This window comes from Peromyscus eremicus, chromosome 12 (genome assembly GCF_949786415.1).
Source record: "Peromyscus eremicus chromosome 12, PerEre_H2_v1, whole genome shotgun sequence".
Lineage (NCBI taxonomy): Eukaryota > Metazoa > Chordata > Mammalia > Rodentia > Cricetidae > Peromyscus > Peromyscus eremicus.
In genome coordinates, this window is record NC_081428.1 from 61264365 (window position 1) to 61285283 (window position 20919).

At 45.5% G+C, this 20919-nt stretch overlaps 3 protein-coding genes across 14 annotated transcripts in view; 2 read left to right on the forward strand and 1 right to left on the reverse strand.

Annotated features, from left to right (window-relative positions):
- The window catches only part of Iqcg (IQ motif containing G), a 43552-nt gene extending 41656 nt beyond the window's left edge, over nucleotides 1-1896 (forward strand). For all 3 annotated transcript variants that reach the window (XM_059276945.1, XM_059276947.1, XM_059276946.1), the window contains one exon: nucleotides 1461-1896. In XM_059276945.1, coding sequence (XP_059132928.1) covers nucleotides 1461-1589 — 129 coding nt within the window. In that variant the 3' untranslated portion in view covers nucleotides 1590-1896. The remainder of the gene's footprint in view (nucleotides 1-1460) is intronic.
- A 3534-nt stretch (nucleotides 1897-5430) lies between these two features.
- Nucleotides 5431-20919, reverse strand: part of Lrch3 (leucine rich repeats and calponin homology domain containing 3) — a 112216-nt gene continuing 96727 nt past the window's right edge. For 8 of the 10 annotated variants that reach the window (XM_059277627.1, XM_059277622.1, XM_059277624.1 and 5 more), the window contains 3 exons: nucleotides 20640-20777; nucleotides 14843-14920; nucleotides 10503-11064 (listed from right to left, as the gene is read on the reverse strand). In XM_059277627.1, the coding sequence (XP_059133610.1) occupies nucleotides 10861-11064; nucleotides 14843-14920; nucleotides 20640-20777 (420 nt within the window). In that variant the 3' untranslated portion in view covers nucleotides 10503-10860. Of the gene's footprint in view, nucleotides 6970-10502; nucleotides 11065-14842; nucleotides 14921-20639; nucleotides 20778-20919 lie in introns of those variants that run through there. The other 2 variants (XM_059277625.1, XM_059277620.1) reach the window with 1 other exon arrangement.
- On the forward strand, nucleotides 7016-8946 carry LOC131922826 (large ribosomal subunit protein eL31-like). Its single transcript, XM_059277686.1, has 2 exons — nucleotides 7016-7056; nucleotides 8502-8946. The coding sequence occupies exons 1-2, from the start codon at nucleotides 7016-7018 to the stop codon at nucleotides 8911-8913; spliced, it is 453 nt and encodes a 150-aa protein (XP_059133669.1). The 3' UTR covers nucleotides 8914-8946.

A 20919-nucleotide genomic window follows, 5' to 3' on the forward strand; every position in this document is an offset into this window, starting at 1 on the left:
TGTAAGTCGCCGTCTGCTGCTGCCCAGTACAAGTTGCTTAAAAAAACAAAGCAACCCAAAAGGTGGAAGGGACATGCAAATTAGAAAAAACATATTTAAAACTTCTTTTAGCTTACTATTTTTATTTATTGAGACAGCGTCTTTCTCCATAGCCCTGACTGACTGGGACTCACTATGTATGTAGCCTACATTGCTCCTTTTACCTCAGCCTCCTGAGTCTTGGGGATTATAGACGTGGGCAATCAAGGCCTGGCTGAGATAGTAGAATTTCTCATAAACATGTGAACTTGCAAATATTAATAATGACATGATCAAGTCCAGATTCTGGAAAATATTTTATTAAATAGATTAATTTTTACTTTAATTATGCAAATGTCTATGTGTCTGTATGTGGGTATGTGCACTCATGTGCATCTGAGGCCCAGAGAGGCATCAGATCCCTTGGAGCTGGAGTTACAGATGGCTGTGAACTTCCAGAACTTGTGGATATTGGGAAACTAACTCAAGTTATCTGCAAGAGCTTATGTGCTCTTAACTGCTGGATCATCTCTCCAGTCCCTGGAAAAATGCTTAAAGCAAAAACGGTAATGCAAAGGTAGCAGCTGGTTTGCAAAACGCTGCCTGGAAGAGCATCCTTCAGGGGCCTGCGGGGAATGAGTTTGAGACGTAGAGGAGGAAGCAAGTTCTGCCTGTGTCATTCAGGCTGTCTGTGAACTCCACTGATCGTGTGCTGGAATTACAGGTGTGCGCCACCATACAAGGCTGCATCCTGTTCCGTTTTGTGGTACTGGGTTTTGAGCCCAGGGCCTCTAGGCATCTCACCACTGAGCCACAACCACAAGTCCAAAATGAGAACTTTAGAGTACTTCCCGGACCAGGTATCCAAACTCATCATTGATCTTCCTATTAGGAACATTTAGTGTATAATTAGCAAATGTTGGTCCAGCTTGTTATGTTTTCCGTCTGTCAAGATTCCATTCAGAGTGAAGAACTGAGCAGACTGCTTTTGTTGTCACTAGTGGATTCACATGCTCTCAGTAGGCAAGGCGAGGCTGATTTGATAACTTTGATTGTTCAGAATAGTTGCATCACACAGACATTCCCTAAAGATGTGATACACCATGAACCACTGAGACGTCTCAGCTTGGCCCTCAGTGCAAGCAGCAGACATACATTCCCTTTACAGCCAATGGCTGTGAGGTGTGAGGTGTTCACCAAAGGAGCAAGCCCTGAAGTGTTGGGGTTCTAAGTCTGATGGAAAACGGGGCCCAGCACACTGCATTTCCACTCTCGGCCAGGAACAACAGGGTAGCCATACTGAACAGCCAACAAGCAGCCTGGCCACTTGCCATGTCTCAGAGATGTTCCTTAAACACTAACGACCATGGGTTCTCTCTTGTGTAGCAAGAGCACAGTGCTGTTGGGCACATTGAGATGAACTGCCTCCCTCTGTCTTCCAGCTCCAGGCCTGGTGGCGAGGTACAGTGGTCCGGAAGGAAATTGGAGGTTTTAAAATGCCCAAGAAAGAGAAAGATGACGGCAAAGATTCCAAAGGCAAGGAGAAGGATAAACGGAGAGGCAAGAAGTGAGGAGTGACAAGTACCTGTTGTTCTGTCGTCTGGTCTCAAGAGACACCCGTGATGAAGATCTTCATCCAGGACGCCTAGGAAGGTCACCAGGCCTGTTACTCTAGTTTTCAAACCCTGAATGGGAGCTATACCATGGCTGTAGGGCCTCTTCAGACTGTGGACTTGGGGGAAGACATGTTGAGTAGCTTTGTGAACATTCTCGTCAGAGAACAGTTCATCAGCTTATAGTGATGTACTAAAAACTAATGTAATATTTGACTCTGATTTAATGCCATATGAATAAAGTGAAAAACTGTTATAAACAAAAGTGAGAATTCAAGGTTATCACTTAGCATAATATGTATGCACATGGTAGTTAATAAACTTTGGTTCTCGACTGTCTCACAGGGCTACTATCAGTCCAGGGTTGGTGGTATCGGGGGATGGCATCTAATACACCTCTTACATAAGCTGCTCCGGCAACTTTTCTGGGGATAAAGATGGAAGTGGCCAATGTGAGAGAGATGGAGTGGGAATACACAGTCCTCTAGTGGTAAAGATGGGACACGGGTCCCAGAAGGCTAGTTCGGAGAGATTTTGGCCAAGTGAGACACAACTATGCCCATCATCTGGGCTATTAGGACTTAAAGAAACAAGACAGGTGAAACCGGCCTGTGTGGCACACGGCAGAGTTGGGCTGCGGCTTTCCCTTAAACCAGCAGTCTACTTCCTGGCTCATTCCTGCTGTGACCAGTCAATAGGGAACGTCTTGGACCGCTGGAGCTTTCAGTTCAGCGCAGCTGGCTGGTGTATCTCCACCCCGCCCCCCTTCCTCCTGTGCATGTGTGCATGATGTGTGCTGATGCACATGCGGAGTTCAGAGGACAGCTCCGTGGACTCAGTTCTCTCCACCTTTCTGTGGGTACTCGGGCTCAAATTCAGGTCGCCAGGCTCATCTTGGAACTCGCTGTGTAGACCAGGCTGGCCTTGAATTCAGAGATCTGCTTGTCTCTGCCACCCTGTGTACTGGGATGAAAGGCATGCACCACCATGCCTAGCTTGCTTCTTTAAATTTAAAAAAGCACTTAGTGTGTGCATGCAAACAAACATGTATGCATGTGCATGCTACAACTCACGTGTGGAGGTCACAGGGGGACAGCTTTCAACAACTGTCTCCTTCTATGTCTCCTTTGGGTCCCTGAGATTAAAGTCAAGTCACTGGGCTTGGCAGCCAGCCCAGCCCCTTTACTTGATGAGCCATTTCACTGGCCCTCAACTGGTTATTTCTGAGAGGAAAGTTACCTTAATGTGTCTTATGTCTTAATTCACGAATTAAACCCTTTTAACTTTTTGAGACTTCATGCAGCTCAAGTTGGTTTCAAACTCACTATGCAGTCCAGGCTGGCCTTGAACCTCCTGCCCTGTCTCCTAAGTGCTAGGATTGCAGGCGTTTATGCAGTGTGGGAATGGAACCAGGACTTCATGCATGCCAGTAGGCACACTACGACTGCACTATAGCTCCACCTGAATTAGCTGTCTAATCCTGCTGCCGTCCGAGCTACCTCACTACCTGTGCCTCCTTAAGAAGTGGGTGTTGTCGCTGGGCGGTGGTGGCGCACACCTTTAATCCCAGCACTCGGGAGACAGAGCCAGGCGGATCTCTGTGAGTTCGAGGCCAGCCTGGTCTACAGAGTAAGATCCAGGACAGGCTCCAAAGCTACACAGAGAAACCCTGTCTCGAAGAACCAAAAAAAAAAAAAAAAAAAAAAAAAAAAAAAAAAAAAAAAAAAAAAAAAAAAAAAAAAAAAAAGTGGGTGTTAACCTCAAAGGCTATTTTTTTTTTTAAAGATTTATTTATTTAGTATACAATGTTCTGCCTGCATGTATGTCTGTTTGCAGGCCAGAAGAGGGCACCAGATCTCATTACGGATGGTTGTGAGCCACCATGTGGTTGCTGGGAATTGAACTCAGGACCTCTGGAAGAATAGTCACTGCTCTTAACCTCTGAGCCATCTCTCCAGCCCCCTCAAAGGCTGTTTTAACAAGAGTCGTCCCCTCAGTGAGCCAGACAGACAGATGCCCTTTCCTTGACTTGTCTTTGCTAAAGAAACAAGTTTTAGGCTTGAACATTTGCAAGTGTTTATTTATTACATGCTGCTGAAGTATTGGCTTTTATTTTAATGTCCACATATAAGATGGCATACAGGCAACTTAAAATAACATACACGGTATCGACATATTTATACTCAAAACTTACACAGTGTATTTACAGACATACAAATATAGGACAATGTTTACAAAACCTTTTACTAATTACATGTGTGTAACATCTCAGAAGTCAAATCTGCTGTAAGCACCTCACTGCAATGTGTGTATAAAAGGCTTCTACACAACGAGTTTTCCTTCATTTCTACAACCATCTAAATACTTAGCTCTTCAAACTCATCAGCATAGCACGTTGTTAGTCACTGCTGACTAGAGGAGACAAGATTACAGGCTCCTTGATGAGCTGTAAGGGTGTATTTACAGAGCGGCTGGGTTGGAAACCACCCACTGATCACCTTTTCTAGTCTGTTCTACCAGATACAAGGGTTCCTCCGTGAGTCCCTCAGACCTGCTCATTACAGGAGGATCCTGGTGGGAGTGCTAGGCAGAGATGCCTCTGAGAGCCTGGAGACTGCTGACTTGACATCTCTGTAGGGGGCAGGGTAGGGCTGGGCAGGCACCTGGCTTGTCCATCGTCAGCACTGGTAAGGCAGTCAGTTCTGGTTAGGGGACTATGACAAGACTAACTATCCTACACTGGGGTCTCTAGCAAGGTTAAATATCAAAATGAATTGTTCTTCAATTTAGAAACAGACATATGAAGTCACAAAAGACCAACAGAAAACCTGATTTGTTGTTATATGCTGACTCAGAAGATCTGTAACCACCTCAGCCCAAACTGTGCAAATGTTTCCTAATAATTAAATCTGAATTAGCTTGATAAGTACATAAGGTCTCACATGAAAAACTAAAATGTTAAAATGTCCTCTTTTTTCTGAGGTAGGGTCTCACTGTGTAGACCAGATCTGCCTCCTCTGCCTCTCAAAAGCTAGGATTAAAGACATGTGCTACCACGCGGTGCAAGGTCGACTTCTCTAGGGAACCCTCGTAAGTCTTCCGGGTGTTGTATTATGCAACGTCTTCTGGACTCATTTTCTACACAATACTGAGATCTAGAATGTGGAAATTATGCTGAGGTTTAATGTGGACTAGAAGGAAAGGTGTGCCAGCCCAGCAGCCCAGCTGGTGGTGAACAAGCCTTGCTGCTTCCGCTCTGGAAGGAGCCTGCAGGCTGGGCGGGAGCCCAGGTGCTCTACCATATACTTACTTACCTTTCCTTGAGATAAGGTCTTGTAGTGTAGCCTAGGCTGGCCTCAAACTCACGATCCTCCTGCCCTAGCCTCCTGAGTTACAGGCATGTGCCACCATGCCTGGCTGCTGTTACATGCTTCTAAACTTGGATAAAGTAGCAATGTTCTGTAGCAATGTTCTAATAAAAACTTCTCTGCACAAACAAGGAGAAATTATTTTCACTAGATACTTAAAATGATTTTGTTCAAAGTCACTTTTAGAGGAAGGATATTTAAAAAAAATATTTTTACATGTATGAGTGTTTTATCTTCATGTATGTATGTGTACCATGTACATGCCTGGTACCTGAGGAAGTCATTGGAGGGCATCAGTTATGAACTGCCATGTGGGTGCTGGGAATTGAACCCTGACCCTCTGCAAGAGCAGCAAGGGCTCTCAACTGCTGAGGCAGCTCTTCAGCACAGTCTACTACAGCCCAGGTGGGCTGCAGTTACCTAGCATCCTGACCACCCAGCTTCCACTTTTGGAATGTTTGGAATTACAGGCTCGTGTGCCTCTCTGCACCTAATTTTAGGTGGTGCTGGGGATGGAACCATGGTCCAGTATCAAAGTTATTACTTTTAGATGCTGCACAGGGTCAATACTGTTCTCAAATGCAAGCCTTGGGAAGAAAACCCATAAAAGTGAAAGACTATACAGAAAACCCCTATTAAACAGCTTTATGAAATTACTCTATTTGCCACACCAAACACCAAAGAGACAACTAACAACTAAAAAGTATGCAAACTCTAGGGAAGGAAAACTTCTGTGTTTAAATTTAACTAAAGACGCCCACGCTGTGTTGGATCCCTGGGCCCTTTTGTTCCCTGCTCACAGATGTGCAGTAAGGCACAGGCAGCGGGTGTGTGGGGGAGGAGCTGGAGGAGAGAGAGGATGCAAGAGTGTGGCTCTCCTTCAGGGTCCCAGGAGCCCCAGGGAGCTGGGAGTGCACCTGCCGTGCCCGGTTCAGGTGCCCTGGGATCAGCAGGCTCACTGAGTCACATGCAAACACTGTTGAGAACGTTATACCTTATAGCTCAGAACTGTGAGTGGAGTGTGTCTCTGTGTTTAGGAAATAGCAGGGTGATGCACAGAACCAACCTCTAGAAAAAGATAGGGTGGTAGTGGGCAGGGCTGGGGAGAGGCCTGGACGTTGGTTTAAATACCTGTTATATTGTGCAGAATCGAGGGCTTCTCTATTATTTTTGTTTTCTTTCACAGAACTGTCCAAGTCATCATAACACAGCCTTTGATATAAATGCAGTTGAAAACGCAGCGGGGCAGGACCCTCAAACCACATAACTATGTGTCTTGGAACAGTGGTCTCTACTGCCTGAGAACAACTACAATGTCTGCTCAAAATGCAGGTTCCCAGGCCACAGCCAAAACTTTGATGCAAATCTGGATTTCACAAATGCTCCAGGAGAATGAAGCCCAACTGTGGAAACCAGTGAGCTGCAGACATCCAGGAATTGGGAAAGATAATGGCATGTCTGTCCTCTGAGAGAGCTGAATACCTGGCTTCGAAGCTGCTGGCTCTGGCATGAAAAATGGGCCTGCTCCCCACGAAGAAGGCATAGCCAGCCTAGGCTTCCATGTTGGGTCCTCAGTAATGAAAGTTCCACTTAAGAAAACTGTGTCCTTATTAAAAACAAAAACTAGTGGAAATGGGTTTAATCTCCCCTAAAATGGAGAAGTGAAGCAAACATTCCTGGCAGGAATCGTGAAGACCGCGTCTAGGAACACACAGGGCTCCGTCTGAGCAGGCGGCGCCAACAATCGCATTCTCCCGCTCCTTGTGTTGGCTGTGCCAACACCACCCAGGGCCTGGGAGTCCTCAGACAGCAGACAGCTGTGGCGGTGGAGGTGGCTGCTGCTGCTGCTGCTGCTGCTGCTGCTGCTGCTGCTGCTTGGGTGGGGCAAGCTCCAGGAGGGCCTGGACGGTCACCGCGACCTGGCTCAACCCTTTCTCTTCTAAAATGTGCAGAGGCAAACATAATTGCTCCTGAAAGGGGACAACGTAACACAAAACAAACAGAAAAGAAAAGAGGATGAACATCACAGAACCAAAAGGAACTTTCACCCCCACCCCGTAACAACCAAGTGAGATCCGCAAAGTTCCCGGGAAACCCACCCACTAAAGGAGGCAGACGCAGACGGTGTCTCACACTTAGGGCCACTTTATTAACAGTTAAAGGTCCATACAGAACGTCTGGAAAAGCAGAAGACTGACAGGGGACACACAGTCACACAGCAGGAGGAACAGCCCAAAGATCAGGGCAAACTTACAGAGCAGGAAACGTGGAAAACAGGCCACGTTACACCAAGCTATGGCTCAAGGGAGAACAGCACTCATAGAGGACACTCTGGGACACACCATGGTTCCCTGATGACCTTAACTGCAGGAAAGGGAGGGGCCAGGACCGGCGCCACAGCTCCATTCTGTAAGCCACGGCCCTCAGAGTTACATGGATTTAAGAAACATTTCTCTACTTTGGGTAATTTGTGGAAGGGTAAACCTAAATTAGTTGAAAATCAGATTCTAAAAATTGTATTTTAGCTGGGTGTGTTTGATCCTAGGACTTAGGAGGCAGAGCCAGGCAGGTCTCTTCGAGTTCAAGGCCAGCCTGGGCTACAAAGTGAGATCTTGTCTTAAAAACTGTACTTGAAAGGTGAATGGTGGCACACGCCTTTAATCTCTGCACTTGGGAGGCAGAGGCAGGTGGATCTCTGTGCGTTCAAGGCCAGCCTGGGCTACAAAGCAAGCCTGAGGCCAGCCAAGGGTACACAGAGAAACTGTCTTGAAAAATAAAACAAAACAAAATTATATTTGAAAAAGTAAAGTATTTCATATAGTAAAATTCAGCGCATTAAGTCATGCTGGAGAACTATTATGTAAACTTACTCACATCTTAGTAACGGAGCCATAAAAGTGATTGTTGCTTTGGGTAGGAAGTTGGATATATCCATCTTGCTACTCTTGTAAGAAAAAGGCAAATCTTAGCATAACACTTACTAGTTTTTCTTCTTCTCACCAAAATTATTTATTTATTTATTTACTTACTTATTTACCTATTTATTTATTTAGAGACAGGTCTCTCTCTGTAACCCTGGCTGTCCTGGAGCACGCTCTGTAGATCAGGCTGGCCTCAAACTCAGAGATCCTTTAGTCTCAGCCTCCCAAATGCTTGGATTAAAGGCGTGTGCCACCATGCCTGGGTAAAACTCATTTTTTTTGCTTTTAGTTGAGAAAGGGTCTTGCTGTATAGCTCAGGCAGGCCTTACACTCCAGTTTGAGGGTTATAGGAGTGCTCTACTACATGCTGTATCACTTGAATTACAAAATGGATTGTAATAACAATACAGCAAGAGCCGGTCGGTGGTGGTACACACCTTTTAAGAGGCAGGTAGATCTCTTCTCTGAGTTTGAGGCCAGCCTGGTCTACAGAGCAAAGTTCCAGGGCAGTCAGGGATACACAGAGAAACCAGAAACCCTGTCTCAGAAAAAAAATCTAAAACAAAAAACCAAACAACAAGAAAATACAGCAAGGCTTTCCAACTTGGGCCCGGCAGAACGGCTCCCGCAAAGAAGGGTGGCGAGAAGGGCCGTTCTGCCATCAACGAGGTGGTGACCCGAGAACACACCATCAACATTCACAAGCCATCCATGGAGTGGGCTTCAAGACGCGTGCCCGCCCCCAGGGCACTCAAAGAAATCCGGAAATTTGCCATGAAGGAGATGGGTACTCCAGATGTGCGCATTGATACTAGGCTCAATAAAGCCGTCTGGGCCAAAGGAATAAGGAATGTTCCATACTGTATCCGTGTACGTTTGTCCAGAAAACGAAATGAGGATGAGGACTCACCAAACAAGCTCTACACATTGGTAACTTACGTACCTGTTACCATATTCAAAAATCTACAGACAGTCAATGTGGATGAGAACTAAGCTGCAGAGTGTCAAATAAAGTTGGAGAACTACCTTCAAAAAAAAAAAAAAAGAAAAAGAAAATACAGCAAGTATTTGTTTTTGAGGCAGTTACTTGAGTGTAAGTACTTTCTTTTTTATTTAATGCTGATTTGCTAATAAAACTAGAAGTTCTGAATTAATACTTTGAATAACTCTGCAACTACAGAGAAGCTGTATTTAAAATGAATCTGCACCGGCCAATGGTGGCGCACGCCTTTAAGTCCAGTACTGGGGAGACAAAGGCAGGCAAGTCTGAGTTCGAGGCCAGCCTGGTCTACAGAGCGAGCTCCAGGACAGCCAGGGCTACACAGAGAAACCCTGTCTTGAAAAACCAAAAAACAAAACAAAACAAAACAAAACAAAAACCCAACCAACAACAAAAAGATGAAATCTGTGTGTGCTTTGTTCTGGGTGGGACACTTCCTCCAGGGCCAAATCCCTACTGTCTGCTCAGCGGTACCCAGGCCCAAGCCAAGGGCAAGTGGCTAGTTAGGTGCACAGTGGTCTAGACACCACTCAGAGGCGGCACTTCCACATGCACATCAACTCTGTGGATGTTTCCTAGGAACCTACCATTGCTGGTCTAGACCACACATCAGCCTCTGTGGTGGTTTTGTTTGTTGGTTTTTATTTTAAAGACAAGGTTTTGCTATGTAGCCTATCCTGTTTCAGCTTCCTAAGTGCTGGGATTACAGGTGTGTATCACCACACCTGGCTTTATAAGCCTGACCGTGTGTGTGTGTGTGTGTGTGTGTGTGTGTGTGTGTGTGTGTGTGTGTGTGTATACGTATACGTATAAAAGGACAAAACTCTACAGAACTCAGACAGTAATCACGGACTCCAAGATGTCTTAAAAATAAGACAAACCCACACCAGCACACCTTGGAAAGGCACTGTTGTATAGCACTGAGTCTGTCACCGCGCCAGCATTAGCAGGGGACAGTAAGGAACGGCCCACTTCAGACAGAAGTGCGTGAGGTAAGCGGATGCCCAGGTTAACTACAGCGGGCACTGTGTTCCTGGCAGTCTCTCTTGAGCTGCCGTCCAGTTCTGTCAGTAGAGTGTAGAGACACCATTTGTGAGAACTGCGATCTGAATGCAGCAATGTCGTTCTCGGCCCCAGGTCCTGAAACTGATCTACTAAGCATTCTGAGATGGACCTGCAGTTCTGATACAATCTCCCCAACAGCCTACAAAATACAAATTCACCTATAAAAATGGCTCAAATGTCAGAAATGTCACATTCTAACAGGATTCTGGCAGTGGATCTGTCACAGGCAGCATCCATGGTAAGCGTGGCCAGATCTCACATGCAGACTCTGGTCATCTGCTCAGTGGTCACAGTCTTAAATGGATACAATGGCTCAGAACAGCAATGGAGGCAACCCCCAGGACCTTTACACTAAAAATTCAGACCAAACAAAAATCGGTAAGTTTCAATGCCCTGTGCCTTCTAAATGTCCAAATACTGTTAGAATTACAGGCAAGTTAGGATTTCAGGGTAGAGAACTAAGTGACATGGTATTCCACATTAGAAAGGGTACCAGTAATTTCATGATGAGCAGCTGTTGAAAGGCTCAGACATTCTTTACTTCAAAACTGAATTGTAGCATAGTAGAAAAAGATGGGCGGAGTTCTCTATGGCTCAGGACTGCATTAACAGAAATGCCTCAACCCCCAACCCCAACCCCCTATATGAGAAACAAGGCCACAGGGCAGGCGGGAAGCCAATGACCAGGAGAGAGAATGCTGGTCTCTCTGTTAGCCATCGTCGGTGAGTACTGTGGATGCAACGCCCCTCTGGACATACAGGAAACGATGCACCTACTCCAGTTAGCACTCTGAGAAAACACACGTCACTAACTCTGTATGAGGAACAAACCTTCACCAAACACAGGAGGGCGGTGGAAGGCATGGGCTGCACAGTCAGCTATAGGGGAAGAGCCGGTAATAAAGCACACAGAGAGTTAACATTAAAGCACAGTAAAATGCCACAAAACCCAGAAGCTGGACAGACAAAGAGACAAAGCTGGATTCTTCTGCATGTGCCCCGAGAGTAAGCAGTGTTTCGACAGTTCTTTTAACGCTGTGGTTTAGCTGACGGATGTCGGAAGGAGAACAGAGAGTGTCCTGTCCAAACGTGAGCAGGAAAGGAAAACAGAAAAACACAGTCAGTGGAGCAGAAGCAGACAAGGACAGAGCTCAGTCAATCATGTCAGCCGCGGTCAGACACACACCCTGCGGCAGCAGCAGCGGCCTTCTATCACAAGTACGAAAATGCTGGAAACCAAAACTCTGGCTCCTCTCTGCACACAGATGACTTTTCTACCGAGCAGCAGAAGAAAGTCTGCTTGTTGGTGGCTAGCCATGAGCATTAAGGGAACAATGGACAGAGCTGGCGTGTGGCGTGAGGCCTGAGAGTGGGGCGGTGAGTAGGGGTGTCCTCATCTCAATTCCCTTCTTCCTTATTACTGAGGAAGAGTAGGGCACAGAGGGAGGAGGCTGACTAGAGAGGGGTAATGGAGAAACAGGCAAACCACAGAGGCTCCATGACTGAGGCAAGCCTTGTAATGAGGGAGGTTTACTACAGATCAAACCATCAGATGAAGCCATCACCCCTCGATCTGGTTCACTACTACACAACAGAAATGGAGAGAGCATCTAAAGCTACCATTAGTAAAGTATTAGTGGACTCAACCTGGAAATGTTCTTCAACATACACAATAATTCTAGGATATAAGATAGTAGACTCTAATATAGGGTTTTTTTAAAATGCAAAATAAACAAAGCACAGCAGTAAAAGTGAACATCTATATATTCCCCTATCCAGAGGCTTCTGAGTTTCCCTATTTAGTGATTCCTTCATATTCTGAGGGTGAGCTGGGGATGGACCCTAGGAAGGACTCTCCTATTGCTACATCCCCAGCCCAATAATTTGACTCGTTTTTGTTTATCATTTGTCTTTCATTTTATTTTTGTCTGAAACAGGGTCTCATGCTGCCCAGCCTTGTCTCAGACTCACTACAGAGCTGAAGATGACCTTGAACTCCATACCCTACTGCCTGCATTTTCCAAGTGGAGGGATTACAGGCATGCTTCACCACACTGGACACAGAGTTCATCTCGCACAACACTTTTTAGTCATACTGAGATGTAAAAACCTTTATAGTTATTTTCTAACTGGGCACCAAGTCGACAAGCTTAGCTACTAAGTTCCCTGGCTCACAGTCTAGTCAGGCCAGAGGAGGTGAGAACTACTAAGTTCCCTGGCTCACAGTCTAGTCAGGCCAGAGGGGTGAGAACTACTAAGTTCCCTGGCTCACAGTCTAGTCAGGCCAGAGGGGTGAGAACTACTAAGTTCCCTGGCTCACAGTCTAGTCAGGCCAGAGGGGTGAGAACAAACAAGACTGAGAATGTCAGCTTGATGCTACCACCTTGTGAATCTGTTCGTTATCCTCCTTCTGTCCAGAAAATGACTAATTTTTAACAGAACTGGTAGCAAAACTAGAGCTCATCTTCAACTGGCAGGGAAGTGGGTGGAAGGCAGAGGGAGAGAAGAAGGGGTGGCTTGTGTGGATGTCCATTTCCTCTTTCTGGCAGAGGAGCTGAGGGTGTGGTGTGGATGGAAAGAGCCCCAGGCTAACCACCCTGGAAAAAGATCAGTTTTAAACTGTACCTTTTCTGTCTCTGTCTCACCTTTGAATAGCTCAGCTCAGGTAGAAGGGGTGGCTGAGCTGTAACGAACTCTCGTAAGCCCTGCTTGGAAAATGCTGACTTACACGCGTGCTGTAAAGCACAGTGGTTTTCTATCTTGGAAAATGCTGACTTACACGTGTGCTGTAAAGCACAGTGGTTTTCTATCTTGCTGACCAAGGGCGGTGACATTCTGAAAAGAGTTCCAGGTTCCAGCCTTTACGTCTGAGATAAGATGGCCCTGGAGAGCCTGGCAGGCAGCTCTGATGTCTAGAAATGGTGCTGAGGAGGACTCTCAGCAAGTACTGGTACGGGCAGAGCCAGCATGTTACTGTTCTCTGTGCTTCCCCTCTTCTGGACGGGTACGTGCCACACTCTGGGGCAGTAGATCTGAGATGGACGGAACTGGAGCAGGTAGCAGGCATGCTGACAGAAGACAGGAATACCTGAATGCTAATGTGCACATATGGACATTAGGACTTTCACTGTGGAGAAAATACATGCCAGTTCCCTAGAAAATGAGGTCAATGGTAAAATGGTTTCCTAAGCTTTTATAAGGTAATGATATAAAAACGAAAAATACTAGTTTGAATTTGTCCCCAAGAATAAAATAAGTCTACTCAGTAAGGCTAAAGAGCAGGTGTGGAATTCATGCTGGCTAACGAAGATGCTTTCTTTTCTACTCTGGAATGTGTGAAGCTGGAAGTGAAGGGTGCTCACTGCATACATGATGCTGGGGCCTCCTTGCTCTTGGTCAGTAAGAGCAGGACAGTGAACTGGTCAAAGGCATCACTGGGAAGCTTCAGGGGTTAAATGGGGCTTAACTTGGAGCAAAGCTGGGTTTCTGATGGGCTCAGGAGCCAGTCCTTAGTTTCCGACAGTTAATCAAGCAGCTGACAGAAGAGGCTGGTGTTTTTCTCTCTGCAGACCAGACAAAACTAAGGTTTAGAGACTGGAGGGTGTGGCTCAGTGGCAGAGCACGCAGGAGGTCACAGCTTCCATCTCCAGCAACAAAGAAAAGAGAAACTGCCAGCCACACCACACCAAGCTGCTAATTTCTTTACACTGTTGCTAAGCACGTGGCTGCACCACAGCTCCAGCACTGGAATCTGAGGTGGGAGGGAAGCCTGAGCCCCAGAGCTCAAAGACCAACCTGAGTATAAGGCTAGGTCAAAAAGCCCATGTCCAGATCATCCAAAGCTCCATGCTCCCCTCAAGAGTAAAGCAGTTTTTAACTGCTCTTCAAAGGGTCACTGAATGAACAGTGTAAACATTTCTTTTCTTACTAAATCTACTACGTTTAAGTATAGTATTATCAATGGCAAAAAAAAAAAAAAAAAAAAAAACAGACCAGTGGTTCTCAACCTTCCTACTGCTGCGACCCTTTAATATACACGGTGGTGATCCCCCCAACTACAAAAATATTTTCATTGCTACCTCATGACTGTATTTTGCTACTGTTATGATTTGTAATATAATATCTGTGTTTTTCATGGTCTTAGGTGGCCCCTGTGTAAGGGTTGTTCAAACCCCCGGGGGTTCTATACCCACAGGTTGAGAACCACTGTAACAGTGGCTCACAGAAGAACCCACTGTCTTTTCATAACAGGGCACGTGCTTACATATTGTCTCCACTGTGCTAACTTCCAAAGGATTGCAGCCTAGTGGAAAAACGGGTGGAGCTGATTAAACCTCTAATTTAGTTAACAGGACTACCATTTGAATTAGTTGGTGGTACAGCTATACTATTTGGGTATTTGATGTTAGCATCTTGGAAATTTGGGTGAAATATACGTAAGAACCCTGCTATTCTTGTAACATTTTGTGAACTCTGAAATTATTTAATAATATATATATTTAAAATGTATTAAAAGCAAGTATTAAAAAATTGAAGCCAACAGAATTTCCAATCTGTACAGTACTTATGTGAAAATATTCTGCTATGTGTACCTGTACAAAGGTCAAACAGCTAGTGGGGATGCTTAAGAAAATAGAACGATTATTTTTCACTTATTAGTTATAATATAACTATTTAAATCAATACTTAACATGAAAGAATATTGCTGGGGAGAATACTGACAGAGCCTTGTAATAACACATCATGTTAGTAGTGAGAGCTTTGTTTGCAGCTCGCCCTGGTAAGAACAATTATACCCTTACAGGCGCGCACACACACACACACACACACACACACACACACACACACACACGTTACCTGAGGTACACCAATTTTTCTGCAAGCATCCAGGAAGTTCTCCACATTTCTCCTGCATTTTGCCATTGTTAATTTAGGCTGCAGCGAGACAAGAAAGAGGGGAAAGCATGTTATGGACAAAGGTCAAAAAGGATGCAGCTTTAAAAGCAGCCTTGCCGGTTACTTCACATACTTACTGCTGTGCAGAGTGGGGCTCATCAAAGTTTTCCTTAAAAGATCCAACAGTGAATGCTAATCTCAGTCTCACACAACTGTGGCCACCACTCAGTTCTGCCAGGAGCATGAAGTAGCCCCAAGGGCGGGAGTGCGGCTGCATTTAATAAGACTATTTACAGAAATAGGTGCTGGCCTCTGAGAGGAGTCTGCCACCTTCCAATATCTGCATTTTGCTTTGGTTTAGTAAGGTAAGTGCTAAGAAGGTATTTTATCATTTTGAAACAAAACACACAAAAGAAAATTAGAGAGAACATCAAGAAAATGTATCACCTAGTGGTTCACTATTCAGATATACCATAACTAACAGTTCCTTTCTTTTGGAGGCAGTGTCTCACTACACAGCTCTGGCTGGCTTAGAACTCACTCTGTAGACCAGGCTGGCCTTGAACTCTACAGTATGTGCACGCAATACCTGTAGAATCCAGAAGAAGGTGTTGGGTCCTCAGCAGCTGGACTTTTGGACAGGTGTGAGCCGCATGTGGGTGTTGGGTATTGAGCCTGGTACTCTGCAAGAACAGCCAGTGCTCTTAACCCTGGCCCTATCTTTTACATTTAACTTATTAGACACTTTGGAAATTAAAAACGTCTTAATGATGTCTACAAAGCTACTTTACAAAAGGTGAATAGCTAATGCAGGAAATGTGAGATTTTCTGTAAAGACCTCTAAAGACTAAACATAAAGAGGCATCCCATATTCTCTCAAAGTTCTGTTTTTCAAACTTTGGTTGTTATCACGGAATACAATGTAAGAAAAACAGGGATTTCATATTCTAAAATTATGTTCAAGTATTGGGTATGGAAGTCGGATGTTTGCAGTGACTATGACCTACGGATTTTTAAATTAGTAAGTGCATGGACACTTGTACCATCTCTAGAAAGCAAAAGACTTCACTGGTAAAACCTGAGTTTTCTGCAAACATAAACATAATTCCTTGGCCTAAGAATGAACGAAACAGAAGCAGAGAAAGAAATCACTGTAATTTTGATTAGACAGAGACATGCGGCGGGGCTAGGATTAGCCTCGTCATGAAAGAAAAAGGCAAGCAGTGAGCCGGAAGGAAAGAAACAACTGCCTCCCAGTTCTGATGGGATAACTGCAAAGGATCAGGAAAGACACAGGAAGCCGGTGTACAGGGAGGGCTCCTGCCCTGTTAGCTTTCTACCGCTGTCAGACACACCATGACCAGAAGTATCTTGGGGAGGAAAATCTAGTTCATTTTACACTGTACAGCCCGTCATCCGGGAACCAAGCAGGAACTCAAGGAGGACGGCAACCCTGAATCAGGACCGAAGCAGAGAGCACGGAAGAACTATGTTTACACTGGCTTGCTCTCTATCCACGGTTAGCTCATCTTGCTTTTCTACACAACCCAGAACCACTTGCCCAGGAGGAGCACTGTCCCCAGCGGCTGGGCCCTTACATCAATCATTAATCAAGAAAATGGAGCACAGACTTGCCCACAGGCCAATCTGCTAGAGGTGTTTTCTCAGGTGAGGTTCCTCTTCCCAGTGCAGCTCCCTTCCGTCCTGCTTCCTAACTGAAGGGAGGAGGTGGGGGAAAGATGGAACACGACAGAGGCCTGGGCTTCTCCACCTGCTACTGCACACTGGCCCTGGGCTCTGCTGCTGCTGCTGCTGCTGCTGCTGCTGCTGCTGCTGCGTACACCAGGAAAAATAAAGGAGGTGTGCACAGGCACGCGGTGCTGCGGTGCTCCGGAGAAAGCTAAGGTGAACTGGGAGGCAAGGGGAAGCCGCTAGGATGAGGAGCTCCTTGGCAAAGGGCCAACGTTCACAGCAACTCTGCACATGAAGAACGTGCAGGGCCAGTGCGGCTGGACATGCCTGGAACTCCGGAATGTGGATAGTACAGGCAGGGAGTTCAAAGCCAGCCTTGGCTGAATGAGACAAAAACTAGCTGGATATGGCCGCACACATTTTTAATCCCAGCACTCAAGAAGTGGAGGCAGGTGGATTTCTGTGTTTGCAGCCAGACTGGTCTACATAGTTTTAGGTCTACTACACTACACAGTGAGTCTCAAAAAACCAAACTCCCTTTAATCCCAGCACTCGGGAGGCAGAGCCAGGCGGATCTCTGTGAGTTCGAGGCCAGCCTGGTCTCCAAAGCGAGTTCCAGGAAAGGCACAAAGCTACACAGAGAAACCCTGTCTCAAAAAACCAAAAAAAAAAAACAAACAAACAAAACAACAACAACAACAACAACAACAAAACCACACTAAACTCCCAAGTCCAACAGGACAAACTACTTCACTTCGGCATATCCGTCTAGGCTGGAAATTCTCTCCACATGCCAGCTTTGCTTTCTGCCTCATAGTGCCATTAGCATTTCTTCCTGTGAAGTGGTTGAGACGGTCAGGACCCTGGTCTGAGTTCAGGAGAGAAGGCTAAGCAGGAGAAGCAGCCATGAGCAGCACTGTTTTACGAAAGAGGGAAACGTGTTTCTGAAATATTAATGTTTATAGAAGAACAGACTGACATAACCTTGCTATAGGGAGGAAAAAAAATCATGTGTCTGTGCAAAAGCAAGGGTAGAAAGGATAAAGCTAATGCTGCTAATTAAAACTGATTCAAATGCAATTTCCTATAGCTCATATGGAAATGAAGGATCAAGAGAAGGAGACATAGGGGAGGAGGGGAGAGGAGAAGAGAGTGAGCACGCAGTACACACGAGGACTAGTAGTAGTAACTTAAAACACAGAACTGTGGGGCAGAATGGAAGAATGCCTGCTCTCCGAGAAGGTCAGAAGTCCCACGTTTCCACCCTCCTCTGGAAATGTCAAAGGAAAGGCTCATCCATCAGTGGGATGCAGGCTCTCCATCACTCACTCCAGACTGCAGGACTCACAGTTTCGTCTTAAGAAGCAAATCTTACAGGAACCCACTATCTCCAAAAGTTTCCCAGAACTTCAACTGGCATGACATAGGATTTTGGGCAGCAAAGTCTAGCCTCTTTTATTTCTATAATGTAAAGCCTACGCTGAATATGAGATCTGAACTGAAAAGAAGAAGAGATAAAGAATTAGTTCTGGATATTTAAAATGATCCGAACACTTTTTCAGGCATTGAAAACTTTATTTATTTTTAAGGTAGGGTCTCATGTAGCACAGGCTGACTTTAAACTTGTTGTATAGACCAGGATGGCCTTGAGCGCCTCATCTTCCTACCTCAAACTCCTAAGCGCTTGGATTACAGGCATGACCCACCACGTAACATTGGTTTATTATTACTGAGTGTTGATACACACAGTGTGCGGGGCAAGTGTGCTGCAGTGCTCACGGAGGTCAGCGGACAACTCCATACAGCTGGTTCGTTTCTTCCCCTTTAATGTGAATTCCAGGGATCGAACTCTAGGGGCCAGGCTCGTGTGGCAAACTCCACCTATTGAGCCGTGTCCAACCCAAAACTTGATACTTGTTTTTGCTTTTGAGACAGTGTCTCACTATACAGCTCTGGCTGGCTTGAACTCACAGAGATCCACCTGCCTCTGCCTCCCAAGTGCTAGGATTAAAGGCGTGCACCACTACCACCTGGCTAAAAGCATCTTTTTAAGAATATAAGTAAACCCTTTTTAATTATACCTAAAGCATTAATAAGCATATACAGCAAAGCAAATTCATTTTAAGAAGGTTATATTAAGAGCTGGAAAGATTGCTCAGAAGATAGAGTGGATATTGCTCTGGCAGCTGACCAGAGAGAACCAGAATTCCTAACACCTACACAGAAGCTCACACCATCTGTTAAGTCCAGCTCCAGGGGATCTGACACCCCCTTCTAGACTCTGATAGACATACACATAAATAAATCAATCCTAGAAAAAGGAAGATAACTAAAAATGTAAAAAGATAATGTCCATAGGCCCTGATCCAAATTCTAAGAGGTAGTGTATTCTCCAAATTAGTATGGCTGGGAACTGTCTGAGAATATAGATTAATTCTTCCATTTAAAACCAAAGAAGAGACTGGATGGTGGTGGTGCACACCCTTAATCCCAGCACTCGGGAGGCAGAAGCAGGAGGATCTCTGAGTTCGAGGCCAGCATGGTCTACAGGACAGCCAAGGTTACACAGAGAAACCCTATCTTGAAAAAGAAAAAACAAACAAACAAACAAACCAAAAACAAACCAAAGAAGAAAAATGAGGTAGTTCAAAAGCAGACATTCCTGGCCAGACCCCTCATTTCCCACTTCAGACAATGATGGGTTTCTTTCCTATGGCCCTTGTTTTCTACCCCTTACTCCTATTCTACCACTGTTTGTTTTTAAACTCCCTTTCCATTTATTTCTTTCATGTGTTTGAGTGTTTGCTTATATGTGTACTACTTGAGTGTCTGGTGCCCACAGAGGTCAGAAGAAGGCATCAGGTCCCCTGCAACTGGAGGTACGGATGGATGGCTGTGAACCACCATATGGGTGCTGGGAATCCAACCCTGGTCCCTTGCAAGAGCAGAGTGCTCTGAACCTCGTCAGCCATTCTCCAGGCCTTATACCACTGATTTCTAAAGGTGAATCTAAAATTTCTTCAAACAGCATGATACTGGGCTAAAACCTGCTATTTACAATGTCTGGTTCATAAGGGCTGGACTTTGAAGGAGAATGCTTCTTAGTGATATTTCCTGATTCCACAAGAGGTAAGACAGTAAATGAACTCAAAGAAGTCTGGCAGGACTCTGCCAACAGAGCAGCCAGTCTGCAGACACCAATCGTAAGCCTGGCTCTAACCTGGAGCCAGGGGTGAGGTCAGGAAAGTACAGAGCCCTTTCCGCATGCACCATCTCCACTGCAGACCAGGCTGTGGGCTGGTGGCAAGAGCTTCCTTTGACGGGCCGGTTTGCCAGCCCTCTAGTGAAGCTCTAACAGGGGGCATCAGACTGCTCTGCCTGCTGAACAGTCAACGAGTATTTTTTAATATCTCCCCACTATTTACACTGATACAAACCTCTAACTCCTTGACAGGTTTTAAAGCCTCTCAAACACAGCCTAGGCTTAACTCGTAGCTTTATCCGCTGCCATCTGCACCCCCACACTCACCCGGTGTGTGATCTAGTCTCAACAACTGAACAATTCCTTTATTTAAATTGCTAGCTGGCCAATTCCTTACCTATACTTCATAACTGGATTAGTTCAACTTCTCTAGAAGGCTTCTCTGAATTCTCTAGGCAGAATTAACTGGTCCCCTTTTGGTATCTCAACAGCATACTTCTTTTTTTTTTTTTTTTTCCGAGACAGGGTTTCTCTGTGTAGCTTTGTGCCTTTCCTGGAACTCGCTTTGTAGACCAGGCTGGCCTCGAACTCACAGAGATCCTCCTGCCTCTGCCTCCCGAGTGCTGGGATTAAAGGTGTGCGCCACCACCGCCCGGCCCAACAGCATACATCCTTATACACCTCTTACAACACTCAATACATGCTGTAAAAGATTGTTTATGTATCTCCTTTTTCTGTCGTCAGTGAGAACAAGAAAGTGGGGACTGGGCCCTTGGAATCTGCATCGCTAGCTTCCAGCACTATGACTCCACTAACTGAAAAGCATCCTATGAATAGCCAATGCTGCCTGGCACTATAACTTACCACGGCTGGAGACGGGACATGAATGCTTGGGACAGATCGAGGCCGAACATGATTGGCTAAGTGGCAAAGTACAACACCATCAGTTAGAGCCGCTCCAAGATCACAGGGCAGAGATACTTTTAACCGGTACTCAATATGCTGCAAGGACAGGAAACATCATGCATTAATTGAAGACCGACCATCATATAGGCTATAAAAGCAAGACAATGGAATGTATCTAGTCTAGTTAGAAATCCAGAAAAAAGCTGGTGACATATGCCCATAACCCCAGCATTTAGGA

Excerpts from the sequence above, each read along its gene's own strand:
- LOC131922826 (XM_059277686.1), top strand. The coding sequence starts at position 7,016 with ATGAACATCACAGAACCAAAAGGAACTTTCACCCCCACCCC. Across the intron at positions 7,057-8,501 it reads GGAACTTTCACCCCCACCCC|AAAATACAGCAAGGCTTTCC; the intron begins GTAACAACCAAG and ends CCAAACAACAAG.